This window comes from Saccostrea echinata, unplaced genomic scaffold, assembly GCF_033153115.1.
Source record: "Saccostrea echinata isolate AGI-Se365-2 ecotype Australia unplaced genomic scaffold, CSIRO_AGI_Sech_v1 ptg000009l, whole genome shotgun sequence".
Taxonomy (NCBI): domain Eukaryota; kingdom Metazoa; phylum Mollusca; class Bivalvia; order Ostreida; family Ostreidae; genus Saccostrea; species Saccostrea echinata.
The window spans coordinates 771386-786435 of record NW_026889758.1 but is presented as its reverse complement, the minus strand read 5'-3'; the positions used below and the strand labels follow the sequence as shown (position 1 = coordinate 786435).

The following is a 15050-nucleotide window of genomic DNA, read 5'->3' as shown; positions in this document are numbered from 1 at the left end:
CTCACTCCTCCATGGCACCTGATCCCACCTCTAAATTTTGAGGTCCGTATTTGCTTTGCTCCAAATTTGCATCGTTTCATTGGACTTTCGAGATTGAATACTGTTCGTTATCTTCATATTTCTTTAAGATTTAAATTTATTTACCGATTGTGTCTTGGGAAAGAATTGATGCCAGCATCAACGTTTTCTTGTTTTTGTTCGTAATTGTCCTAGTCATCTGTAAATGCAAAAGCATCCCAGGGCTTCCAAAGGCTCAAAAAGGCGTGCCTTCTCATGGGTGCTTGTTATAAAATAATTCTTTTATTGATTAAACTTGATATTGCAGAGATGTTGCCATTCATGATACATGTATATTGCATCAATCTAAATCTGGATTCTGCATTCGTCCTACATTTTCTGGATGAACGATCAGGGATGATGTTTTGGAGCAGGTTCTTTCTTGTGACATCTTCCACCGTTCATATGTCAGATGGTGCACATGGCCTTATAATGGCTCTAAAACACTTTAAAAATGTTGCAAACTTAAGCAAGCGCCACTGTCTTTGCTAGCTAGATTAATAAATCGATGAAATAATTTTTATACATTTCAAAGTTCTGTTTGTTTTTTAATGTCATAACAATTCTTTTTTCAATAGGAACTGGCTTCAGGACCATAAACTGAGAACAGACTTCAGTTCAAAACATCTTGACTTTTGTTTCACATACATGATTAAGATGTTGCAAGTCTCTTCATTATCAAATACAAAGTCATGATGAAAAATTTGTTTTATTACCATACTTATTTAAAAAATATATACAAATTTGAAATTTTGACTTAAGTCTTTTCTCAGTTTATGGTCTTGAGGCCAGAATTGAAAGGAAATTTTAAACTCACACACATATATCACATATTTCAAGAACTAGAATGTAAAACTGTAGAGATATGCAGCATAACGTGTTATATCATAAATATAAAGATTATCTTACCTTTAAGAATCTTGATCGAGGATTGTGGCTTAATTGATATTCACTTATTTATCACAGAAAATACAGACGAATTATTGTAAACTAATCTCACCGACAATGATACAAGCTAATATACAATGTCTCTACATGTTTACTCCGAGTTATCATATGTTAATATATATAACTGCCTCTCCGGTTTTTTTGGCTCGTTAGAGCAAAGGGCATAAAGCATGTACGTTAGCAAAGAGACAAACGTCGCTATGACAGCCATGACGTCATACGGATTCGGTGGGTATGCTTGTTCTTTGAAAGATAAAAATAGACATAATTAAGCAGTATCATCGAAACAATAGCATGACCGAAACCAAAATAAAGATTGTATCTATATGTGTTCCTTCTTTTTACGTTTCCCCATGTATTTTGTCTTATACAATAAGGGATATAGTGTTTTCCCTGTAGATTGAATGTTTCCTTAATCAATATGGGCTTCATCATGGACTGCATGTTATTTTTTTTTTCAGGTTTAAACGTTACATTCTGATATGAACTAAGATTTTCTTGATATGTTTTTGTGATGTTGTTCCTCGTTTTGTTATAACGACGCTTGCCGTGCTATCAAAGGACCGCTGGAGATCGATAGTCATGTATAGGGATACAGGCAAACCCAGGGAGAGATAGAGAAAACATGGCCTCCTCAGCGATTCATTTGTTCGTCTGAAGGCACAAAAAACACCATAAGAAGTTCCTACCATGTTTCTACTGCTCGTGATTTTGTTTGGCTCGGCACTGGGTGAGTTGTTTTACTTATCTATATATATATGGTCCCTCTCCTATTCTGCCCCCCTTTACATCAATCAAAGAGTATCTATAAAAACAAGTTTGCAGTAAATAAGTTAATGAAAGCAGGTTTTCATAATTAAAAAAAGTCAGTCTGAAATATTTTTGTAAAAAATTAATAAAGCATATTATGTTTATTCACATCATTTTTGCATAAAGCTTCTGATGTAAATGTTTTAGATGTTACCTCCCTTGTACCGTAGCCTCTTTGTCGAGTCTATAGGAGGCTATTATTGATGTGTTTTACAGCGTGAATAGATCGTTGTATAGTGTCACGTCTGACGCCATTGATCCCCGGGTTTATTTGAGGTCAGTGTTGGCAGACTTGACCAGATTCTTCTCTAACTGACCTTTTTCCTCACTTTCTCTGCTGTCTCCTCATCGATAAGTTCCTTTTTTTCTATAGCTAATTATTGATAGCATCTTAACAATAAATTCCATGAAGCACAAATAATACAGGTTTGATGTAATCATACATGTACCAATCAACCAAAATGTTTCTTTATATTTGAAAAATGACTTTTTTTTCAATCGTATATATTGAATACCTTTTTCACACTAAATTATGAAACAATCCCTTTATTTAGTTTTAACTACTTGAAATAACCCGACTCAAACTAAATATGATACTCATACTGACATCCTTCTTACAGTATGCTAGAATTTGTAGGCAGAGTGGAGGAGCTATTTCATTAGTCACACTTAAGAAATGTCTTAGGATAAATTTAAACTTAGTTTCGTGAAACAGCTGTGACAAATCTTAGGAACTTCCTAATTTATAACTTAGGCATATCTTAAGTTATGTCTTATGACATGTCTTAGGAAACGTTTGTGAAACAGGCCCCAGGCCCATAGGAACCGGGGGAGGGCGGGGCAATAATTTTGCAAGAATATGCTTAACTATAGAAAAGAAAGCTGATTTACAGCTGTGTCCCTCAATAATTTAGTCAGTAAAAACTATACAATACAAATGTAAACTAATTTAAGGTCTTACCCCTCCAGAAACGTCAGATGATTTTTTTTGGGGGGGAGGGGGGGGATTGTCAAGAATTTCTGTTAATGTTGTGCTCCCGAAACTGAAATTGCTTCCTTATGACTTGTAGGCTAGTTCTTATTCGAGTAGGGCGAATTGTACGATGGCCGATCTCAGCCATGTCATTCTACAGTTAAATTAAGGGTAGAATGCCTGTGCTATGTACAGCTTGCTTTGTCAGGTTACTCATTGAGTAAAGTGTACAATGTGTACACCAAGATTGCAACGCTGTCACGGCACTCACATTGCTCGGAAGTAGTGAATTGTATACATGCGCTATTAATTGACAGTTTACTCCTATCTGCAATCAAAATTCTTCAAAAACATAAAAACAAATCCCTGCATCTGGAAACAGCGGTAGGGACAGAAAATATGGTCAAGGAGGCAATACAGTTTTAAGACGAAAGAGAAAACCTTTGGTACGATAAAAGATATATATAAGGCCAAACCTGTAATATTTAGATGAATATTTGTTTGCTACTGTCCCCACTCTTCTTTGAAATGAAATACTGACATTAATTTCTTAATGACGGAGTAACACAGAATTCGTATTTGTTGTAAATTCTGAGAATGATTATTTCTCAGGAATATATAAATCTCATTTTTTAATGAAACGTTTCAACTCTTAAAGATATGTTTTTCCCTAAAACAAAAAAAAACAGAGTACAGCCATGTACCTTTCAAATATATTAATGTTTGTCGATTAATTATAGTTGTTTCGTAAATGTACAGTAACATTGATGTTAAACAGGTTGTCCGAAAGATTCAATAATTCAGTATACACGTATACATGAAGTGAATATTTTTTTCTTTGTCATATCACTTGATTTTGAAATTTGTTAAGGTTAAATACATGTATACAAATGTGTATCAATCCTACAAATCTGATTCAATTTCAACACATTTTTGTTATTTAAAAGTGAAAAGGAAGTGTGCACAAGTTCTAAAAAACTCAATACGCCCTTACCCTGCAAGTACATGACAAGTTTTAATTAGTTAATCACATAAAATTAAAGAAATTGATTTATATAATTATACCTGTTGGGAAAATTTGATATATCCTTTTAACCAAAACAAAAACTCAAGATGTTTTATTTTGTTGCACCATTTGTGTCCCTACCGCTGTTTCCAGATGCAGGGATTTGTTTTTAAGTTTTTGAAGAATTTTAATTGCAGATAGGAGTAAACTGTCATTTAATAACACATGTATACAATTCACTACTTCCGAGCAATGTGAGTGCCGTGACAGCGTTGCAATCTTGGTGTACACATTGTACACTTTACTCGATGAGTAACCTGACAAAGCAATCTGTACATAGCACTGGCATTCTACCCTTAATTTAACTGTAGAATGACATGGCCGATATCGCGATCAACCATCGTAGAATTGTCCTAAGTACACTGCAATAACTATTGATATTGAAAATAATAATAAGAAAACCCTTAGTTTATCACAACACCTTAATGTAATATTTCCTATAGCTTTAAAGAATAACCTTTAAATTGGAAAAATCATGAAATTTGAAACAAGTGGAAATTAAAAAAAAAGTTGACATGCAGTTATCCGCATATAATGCTTATATTTTTAGTTGGGCTCGTAGAGCAATAGCTGGACCGGCTGTTGTCAGCCTGTTTATAACGGAAGCTGACTGAACAGTCGTCAGATTAAATTTACGTGTAAAAATATAGAACTTACTCTCAATCGCTTTTTGAGACAATACAAGTGTAACAACAAAAACAAAATAAAACGAAGATTTTCCTGCATAAATAATCTTCAACATTAATATTTTTGAAAATTTCGGTTTTTTTGTAAAACAGCTTAATTCATATGCGTAAGATTTTTTGACAGTCAGTAATGTCGTAACCTGGTTCTCTAAACACATTTGTTTACCAGCAGCGATGTCAACTTTGACCCAGATTAACAATATTGATTTTTTAAAATATAGTTTTCATAGGACTTTTTTAAAGATTGCTTTCATATAAGATGTCAATGAAGCTTTCTAAAAATTATTATCCGTGTTATCTTGAGCCCGGCTTACAGAACTATGAGTACTTTGCTTTTTGATCGGCGTAGCTCGGTCTAGTATTTGAGAAATTATTATTAAAAGTGTCTATACATTTTGGACACATAGTTTCGATGATTTGATTATAATGCTTTTGATTTGCTTTCTTTTAAATATGATATATTGATGAATATGATTGAAGAGCCTTTCTTTATTCATGGAATCATTGAAATGATTGGTCGCTTATTGAGTAAACTGAAAGCTTCTATTGTGACAATGCAACATATTTATTATCCGTATAGCTCAAATTTTCGTGTACTAGAAGATACTATCTTCAGTTAATCTCCCACGAGGCAAAATTATGTCGACAGAAAAACAGGAACCTGTCGTCAGAAAAACAGCACCTTGGGCACGTCGAACAATTATCTCAAGGTGTAGGCAAAATCTACTGGAATAAGTTATCTCTCTTACATTATTAACATTTAGAAGTTACTCATATTCTGTCAATGTATTATACCTAGCAATTTAGATAGGAAAATCTTTGGAGTGAAAAGCAATGAAACTAATTTTGCATTTTAAATGTATACCTGTATGTATTGTAGATAGATTTATCGCTGGTATGATGAGGACGGAGACTGTCATAATTATGTAAAACTTTTCTAATTAATTACTATTACATGTATTACTTTCATAAATAAAGCTATATATGGCGTATCTGAGCTAAAAAAAAAAAATTAAAAATACGAGATTGAGTGGAGATAAACACATGTTATTTACGTTCAAATTAGAATTTCCACCGATTTTGAATTTGAATAACCTCATGTTTCTATAGTTATACTGACGTTAAACTGTGTCTTTATTTAAATGCGGAGTTGTAAATAAATCGGTTATTGTTTTAAATTAATAATATCTTTGAAACATGATTGATTTAATTTGTGTAATTTACAGAAAAGTCGTATCTTTATATAAAGTAATAAAACAAATAGAAAGATCTTTTTAATTTTACTTAGTCTGAACTTATAAAAAAAATATGTCATATATGACTTTAAAATTATTAATACATGATTACTTTTATAATTTATTACTTATATAATTAATTACTAATAAGTTACATTATTACTCTTATTACTATTACATTATCACCTTTTTTATATGATTAATTACTATTACTTTTATAATTCATTACCTTTATGCTAGAAAAGTATCACGTGAATTGAGAGCCATTGGAATTGGAACAATAAAATTGATTAAGTAAATGAATGTGAAGTTCAAATGGACATATTTTGTATCTAGGCATTACAGATATTTTTGGTAGTAGGAATATGCTGCTGGAATAGGCCACCCTTTTTCAGTAACATATATATTTAGGAAAGCGCTGCAAACCTGTGGAAAATATAATTATGATGATTTAGGTGTAACTTTGTATTAGAGATACTTGTAGAAGACTTGCTTTATGAATAATGGGGATAGAATGACCTCATTACAGCTAGAAACCAGTCGCATATTACTAATAAGACATTAACAAACAATACTCCCGAGTTCATGGCCTTTTTAAAAAAAAAAATGAATCAAAATAAGATAATGCAAATCTGTAACAGATCGGAAAAGATAACTGAGTGTTTGAAAACATAGACTTTATATTATTTGTATTTCTCATGACGACTTAATCGAGAATGTTTGTTATTTTAAGGATGTTATTGGTATTGTCTTTTACACGAGTCTGTAGATAAGAATGTTTGTTATTTTAAGGATGTTATTGGTATTGTCTTTTACACGAGTCTGTGGATAAGAATGTTTGTTATTTTAAGGATGTTATTGGTATTGTCTTTTACACGAGTCTGTGGATAAGAATGTTTGTTATTTTAAGGATGTTATTGGTATTGTCTTTTATACGAGTCTGTGGATAAGAATGTTTGTTATTTTAAAGGATGTTATTGGTATTGTCTTTTACATTAGTCTGTGGATAAGAATGTTTGTTATTTTAAGGATGTTATTGGTATTGTCTTTTATACGAGTCTGTGGATAGGAATGTTTGTTATTTTAAGGATGTTATTGGTATTGTCTTTTATACGAGTCTGTGGATAAGAATGTTTGTTATTTTAAGGATGTTATTGGTATTGTCTTTTACACGAGTCTGTGGATAAGAATGTTTGTTATTTTAAGGATGTTATTGATATTGTCTTTTACACGAGTCTGTGGATAAGAATATTTGTTATTTTAAGGATGTTATTGGTATTGTCTTTTACACGAGTCTGTGGATAAGAATGTTTGTTATTTTAAGGATGTTATTGATATTGTCTTTTATACGAGTCTGTGGATAAGAATGTTTGTTATTTTAAAGGATGTTATTGGTATTGTCTTTTACACGAGTCTGTAGATAAGAATGTTTGTTATTTTAAGGATGTTATTGGTATTGTCTTTTACACGAGTCTGTGGATAAGAATGTTTGTTATTTTAAGGATGTTATTGGTATTGTCTTTTACACGAGTCTGTGGATAAGAATGTTTGTTATTTTAAGGATGTTATTGGTATTGTCTTTTATACGAGTCTGTGGATAAGAATGTTTGTTATTTTAAAGGATGTTATTGGTATTGTCTTTTACATTAGTCTGTGGATAAGAATGTTTGTTATTTTAAGGATGTTATTGGTATTGTCTTTTATACGAGTCTGTGGATAGGAATGTTTGTTATTTTAAGGATGTTATTGGTATTGTCTTTTATACGAGTATGTGGATAAGAATGTTTGTTATTTTAAGGATGTTATTGGTATTGTCTTTTACACGAGTCTGTGGATAAGAATGTTTGTTATTTTAAGGATGTTATTGATATTGTCTTTTACACGAGTCTGTGGATAAGAATATTTGTTATTTTAAGGATGTTATTGGTATTGTCTTTTACACGAGTCTGTGGATAAGAATGTTTGTTATTTTAAGGATGTTATTGATATTGTCTTTTATACGAGTCTGTGGATAAGAATGTTTGTTATTTTAAAGGATGTTATTGGTATTGTCTTTTACATTAGTCTGTGGATAAGAATGTTTGTTATTTTAAGGATGTTATTGGTATTGTCTTTTATACGAGTCTGTGGATAGGAATGTTTGTTATTTTAAGGATGTTATTGGTATTGTCTTTTATACGAGTCTGTGGATAAGAATGTTTGTTATTTTAAGGATGTTATTGGTATTGTCTTTTACACGAGTCTGTGGATAAGAATGTTTGTTATTTTAAGGATGTTATTGATATTGTCTTTTACACGAGTCTGTGGATAAGAATGTTTGTTATTTTAAGGATGTTATTGGTATTGTCTTTTACACGAGTCTGTGGATAAGAATGTTTGTTATTTTAAGGATGTTATTGGTATTGTCTTTTATACGAGTCTGTGGATAAGAATGTTTGTTATTTTAAGGATGTTATTGGTATTGTCTTTTACACGAGTCTGTGGATAAGAATGTTTGTTATTTTAAGGATGTTATTGGTATTGTCTTTTACACGAGTCTGTGGATAAGAATGTTTGTTATTTTAAGGATGTTATTGGTATTGTCTTTTATACGAGTCTGTGGATAAGAATGTTTGTTATTTTAAAGGATGTTATTGGTATTGTCTTTTACACGAGTCTGTGGATAAGAATGTTTGTTATTTTAAGGATGTTATTGGTATTGTCTTTTATACGAGTCTGTGTATAAGAATGTTTGTTATTTTAAGGATGTTATTGATATTGTCTTTTACACGAGTCTGTGGATAAGAATGTTTGTTATTTTAAGGATGTTATTGGTATTGTCTTTTACACGAGTCTGTGGATAAGAATGTTTGTTATTTTAAGGATGTTATTGGTATTGTCTTTTACACGAGTCTGTGGATAAGAATGTTTGTTATTTTAAGGATGTTATTGGTATTGTCTTTTACACGAGTCTGTGGATAAGAATGTTTGTTATTTTAAGGATATTATTGGTATTGTCTTTTATACGAGTCTGTGGATAAGAATGTTTGTTATTTCAAGGATTTATTGGTATTGTCTTTTATACGAGTCTGTAGATAAGAATGTCATTACCTGCTCCACAGATTAACAACAATAATCACATGGCAATCATCAGCTTAATCTCAGCAATCATTACACCTAAGAAAAACACCGAGGGGATCCAAAGGAACGCCAATCTCCGGGGATTATCTACATTATATCATATTCTCTAAATCTTTAAATCAAGGAATACTTTCATGGTCAAAATGGGGGGAAAATGTTTTCTTATGCCAACTTTACAAGTTCTCGATGCATCTAGTAGATAAGGTTTAAATCTTTTTGTGGTTAATCGTATTTTTAAGAATTACTTGTATGTTGTGAAAAATATTAATGGGAATCAAACAATTTTAAAATATTTCAGATACCGAATACATGGAGATTTCTCGCTAGAGTAATGATTTCGTCGTTCACAGGCAATATTCCATCAAATTAACAGTAGGAGAAAAGTGAACAAATAAATTACTCTGTAAATAACTGCAAAGAAAAAATGCAATACAACAACTAGAAATAGGTTCATATGACATGAAAGCCCCATCCAGTGGTACATTTGTATTGAACTATGAAAAAAATTTACCCAAAGCTTGTTTCTAATAGTAAAATGTGATAAAAAAGGAATATTTTCTTATCATTTTCATACAAAGAACTGATTCATTTAGCACAGTTGTTGCTTTTTGTATCATGGTGTGTAATATTAAATTCACCCTATCTTATAGCTAAAGAATGTCTCATTGTTTCGAATTCATTCTCTCTTAAGTAGCAAATTTATATAATCATGTTCTTTTAAGAATTATGGTTGAAGCGTGTGGAATTCAATATGATGATGAACAGACAGAACTAAGAGCGAAATGAGAGAAATTGGATATGAAGGTGAAGGTCAGAAAATTATGACACAGTTGAAGGCTCTTAACCAATTTGTATCAGTAAATGGAGTTTGAAAATATCTTTAACAGTGCAGTGTAATTTTTTGAAACTCTGTGCAAATTAAGGAATAGTGAGGTTCAAGGTCATAGAAAAGGTCAGGGTCAGAAAATTTTAACACATTTGATTGCTCTTAACAATATATGTCAGTGTATGAAGTTTGGTGAAAACATCGTGAACTTTTTTATTGGAACAGAACAAAACCGTGAGATCAAGATGATTTTGGTGGTTCAAACACAGGATGTAACACTGAATGAAGTTTGGTAAAAATAACGAACAGTTTCTTTGAAACTGAGCCAAATGCAAAATGAAGGCAAATGGTGGGGAAGTCATGAGAAAGGTCAAGGTCACAAAATTCACTGTTGCATTACTCCAACCTTGTATAAAGTTTGATAGAAATAATTGTTGAACAGTTGCTTTATTCTATTTTACTTTATTGCTTATTCGTTTATTTGTTTTTAAATGAGCGAAACTCTAAGTGTGACAGAAGGGCAGAACGAGGGACGGACGGACAAAGAATATTTTCCCTGGAAGGCGGATCATAAAAATCAAAGAAATTTATGTAATATTCAATTCTAACATTTTTTTAATTTCCGACACTGCTAATTTTTTTTTATTATAACAGGAACCTTGTAATTTTATTTTTTAAAAAAATAGGATAAGAAAATATTATCTACATATAATAGAATAGCATAAAAACAATTCAACGATATATTAAAAATCGTAACTCAATTGCGAAAGAAAAAAATCTTGATAACAAGTTGAAACAAGGTTTGTGAACTTAGAGGCAGGTGGTATTGTTTTGATTACATCCGAACAATTCATTTAAATTCAAGACAATTAGGATTTCTTGCTGAGCAGATAATCGAACACAACCAAGGAAAGAGAAACGTATGGCAATTGGGGGAACAAATCGATCACGATTTAAATGAATCTTAAACAAATCTTAATTGAATGTCTACGGGCACTTGTTTCTAGTTCCAGGCCCTCTCGGTAAGCGAGGCATGATAAACATTCGGCTGACTGAATTCACAATCAAACACAATTAATGAGCAATTTGTTGAGAAAAAGAGAAAAAGCAAACAGAATACTTGCTCTTTAAATATCTGGGCTGTGTAAGAAACCCTAGGAATGTAATATCTGAGATTGTCATTAGTGTGAGAAAGTTCTACACCTGATCAATGTTACAGGCATTGAAGTATCCAGGACAGCGTCAGGCGCGCGGACGCCATGTAAACAACTTAATGCTGGGGATTATAGACAGCACGCGCAAATTGTCGCTTCATCAACAGCACGTGTAGATGAACGGTACAACATATGTTGAAGACGCTGGAAAAGTTACAGAGTTTGAAGGAAGTACTATACGCATGCGTAATTCGCAGTGATGGCGACTTGCATGTAACGGAAAAGTGATAACACATAAAAAAGTTTTTTGGGGGAAGTATTAATAGGTGCTAAGTGCTGCATGTGTACAGTGGATGTTGTTAGGGCCGATGTAGAACATGCTGTATTATGACGTGGACATGGCTGTTTAGTGTCGTGTTTTTGTTGCTGATAGTTCCTGATGCCTCTGATGGAACACTAGCGAGAGGTAAGTTCTGGGTCTCTTACGCTACAGGTGACATCAGAATGATGCTACGACTATGTTGCAGATATACTGCTGCTTTTTCATGTACTGACTGGTCTCTATACTTTGGTTTCCGTGTATAACAAGTGTCAGCGGAGTGATACTGTAACTTTATGTCGACTATCATCTGTATTTTCTCTGTAATTATACCGAATTCCCCTCTTCTTGTTTCATTTCTAACTGGATTAAAGGTTTGAAATGTAAGATATTTTTATGGCCAAATTAGAGATGATCTTGGACTCACTTAGATTATCTATGAAGCCTCAAGTCACGATTTCGAAGAGCCCAAAAGATTCTGCCAATGCATCATGTACTGTCTATGCCCTTTCCGTGACAATGCACCGGAAACTGAATGCTTGTCGGTTACAATAATCTCTGGATCACCGATCACAGAGAGTGAAAGGAATGTTTTTATCGGAGATTTCCCTGTTTGCATGCTTGATCTTCATTAATATTGTATATAATAGTGAATATAAATCAAATGGTCCACGTGAAACAGCCAAAAAGCAGAAAACCAACGTTTATGAAAGCGCGTATATTTTAGATTATATATCTTTATCGATGTCGACATTATAGAAAGTAAATACACATGTAGAGTCGGGAGGATATAAAACCAGTATCGGCGAGAATTAATTAAATCTCACTAAACTGATCTGACAGTTTAACCTGAAACAAGTTCTTCAACAATTTGTGAATCTATTTGTCGTCATATCTATTTCTTCTAGGACAGAAAACACGGTCAGATTTCAAACTTCAGATTCATAAAGTAATGGTAACAGATCGACATAAACAATAGATAAGGTAAATCCGGCAACAGACTGACTGGCCGCCATCTGAACAAACGGTCTACCGGGGCTTAAAGATCAATGTCCTTAATTAATAAACACAAAGTCGTGTCCACTTCTGATTAGAATTCAGGTCCAAACGATGAAGAAGAAGCAGCAAATTGCTTGTCAATAGAATTACAATACGTCACTTTCAAAACATATATGTACATATGAGTTAAGAGAAAGCATTGGTGCAAGTATCAAATATTTAGTCCAGAATTTATATACTTTGTTTACAAGAGTAGCAATAACACTTAATAAAACAACGACTGTAAGTGTTTAGGACTGCGTTGATTACACGAGTTTGATAAAATGACAAAAATAAAGTCTGACAAAATTGTTGTATTAGTTGGTTTTGAGAAATGATAAAAGGTTGTCAGTATTTTCTTTTATCAGAAAGTGTGTTAAAAAGTACCTTATAATCGATCAGAAAGTATGTTAAACGTACCTTATAATCGATTAGAAAGTATGTTAAAAAGTACCTTATAATCGATTAGAAAGTATGATAAAAAATACCTTTAATCGATCAAATAAGAATTGAATATTATTTTAAAAGGTTTCCTTTTGCGAATGTAGACTTTTATGTTTAGTTTATTGACAGTTTGTTCACTCACCAGCAGAAATATACGGCACATGTAGCGATTAATCCGAAGACTTGTTATCGCTAGAAAACAGTGCAGTAAATGATAAACTGAAAAATCCGGATTGTAAATGACTTGCTCATTTTGTTTCTTGAAGTATGATACACTTTTTTATTCCCTCGTGTATAGTATTCAGACAAAACATGAAAATTCACTATCTGTACTTTAAAAACTCGACACCACCACCATTAGCATTTCTAAGTCAAACTTAACATTTTAATTAAATGTCAAACACAAAAATAATAACTCTAATTCTGAGCATAGGCGCTCGGTTTGAGGATGGTGTGTTTTGTGTATTGTGAGTTTTCCTAGATCTATCTAAATACACTAATTAAAATAAAAATCGAATATTGCTGAAATTAGCAGTTTTAAAAAGTATCATATTTATGTACATAAAAAAATACAAGGATCGCCACTCGCCATCTTGGATTATAGGGGGGTACCTTGATTTACACTTGATTTTATCAATACCTACATTTTTCCTACGATGCCGGGTGAGATCTAGCTTTACAATTGATTGAATGACCCCCTTCTATCGTCTGCCGATTTGCACTTGCCGCTTAAAACGCGCAGAGAACCAAAATGTCCATGATACCTAGCACATGATATCGAAAGCAACGGAAGTGATGACTTCTAACTATGTAAAATACAGAGTTGTCCCGGAATTGCATGGTACATCTAGAGAGAACAAGTTTAGCGCGGTTTCTGTTCTTTCTAGCTAGATTTTCCTAGATTTCTTAGATTTTTTCTAGATTTTTCCATGAAATTTCTTCTTACTGAAAATCTGCTGAATCTATATATATCGACGACGTATTATCAATTCATATGTCGACACGATATATTCCAGTGAGCTTGAAATAAAAGATACCAGAGTCTGACACATCTGTTTAATATTTGGATATTTTACTAGAAAAAGACGTTAATGGTAATCTAACAACAAAGCTTTGTTATAGACGTGATGACTTTAACTTTTCAATCGTCAACTTCCCTCACTTATGCAGCAATATACCCTTATTAGCTGTATATGGGGTGTATATCTCTCAGTTGATTCGATACGCACGAGCATGCTCTACGTATGAACAATTCTAAAACGAGGTAAGTTAATGACAAACAAGTTGATGAAACAAGAACATCAACAGTCTCGTTTAAAGTCATCATTTCGTAAGTTCTATGGTCGACACAATGACCTTGTCAGCAAATACAATCTATCATTAAGTCATATGCTGACTGATGTTTTTCATACTAATTGTTAGGACATTATTTACACACTGAATTGTCGACGGATTTTCCGTTATTTACCGATCATGGCAAGGAGCACACGGCGGATGTGACCGGTCGGCAGTGAATGCTCACTCCTCCACGGCACCTGATCCCACCTCTGTTTTTGGTGGTACGTGTTTGCTCAGCTCCATATTTCATGCCTTAATTTCAAGAACTGATTTAAGTAAATATTTAACTTTACATAGTTCAAAAACAAATTATATTCAGTAGTTTTGAATTGCCAAATTTTATCGTCTCCCATTTCTTATGAAATAAAATTATTTCAATATGTATAACAAGTTCCTTGAAATAATTTTAGAGTAGAGTGTGTGGCGAAATTGCTATACATGACAACTTTAAATGTTTCAAAATTCTTAAGGAAGGGCATTTTTAAATGTAATTCTTAGCTCTGACATATAAGACAATCCAATAAAAATCCTACTATTTTTAAAATGTTGACAAAAATGATCGTACATCAAGTTCAGTAATCGTATTTTATTTCGTTTTCTTTCTTTCCTTTTTTTTTAATTGAAAACTCTTGTAAAATTGTTTATTCTACGTTAATTAGATCACCTGCACATTGTTTTTCTTCTCTTGAACAGCATTTCAACCTTTTAAATAAATGAAAAATCCCATCATGCATTTTTCCTAGGAAGATGGTAATACTGAACTTGTTCACGTTGGCAGCTAGCAAAGATTTTTTTCGTCACATCTAATATAAGACAGTTCTATTAATATTTTACAATAGTGTTTATAAGAGTCAATATACACCGTGGTATTGATTAATTTGACCGTCATTAACTCTTTATTCCCTTGCGCAACTAGTTTCGAAGGGATAGGGCCTCGCTAATATGCATTTTTAGTGGGTGTGTTTGCGATTAAGCTTCTGGGTAAGATGGAAGGAGAGTCCTAGTACTTTGTCTCACCAAACTTAGAATACCAGGA

General features: G+C 32.6%; 1 protein-coding gene across 4 annotated transcripts in view; it reads left to right on the top strand.

Moving 5' to 3' along the window:
• The first annotated feature begins 1539 nt into the window (after positions 1-1539).
• The window catches only part of LOC133181556 (acetylcholine receptor subunit beta-like 1), a 33771-nt gene continuing 20260 nt past the window's right edge, over positions 1540-15050 (top strand). Inside the window, exon 1 of one of the 4 annotated variants that reach the window (XM_061316042.1) lies at positions 1540-1735. In XM_061316042.1, the coding sequence (XP_061172026.1) occupies positions 1696-1735 (40 nt within the window). In that variant the 5' untranslated portion in view covers positions 1540-1695. Of the gene's footprint in view, positions 1736-10986; positions 11342-15050 lie in introns of those variants that run through there. The other 3 variants (XM_061316040.1, XM_061316043.1, XM_061316041.1) reach the window with 3 other exon arrangements.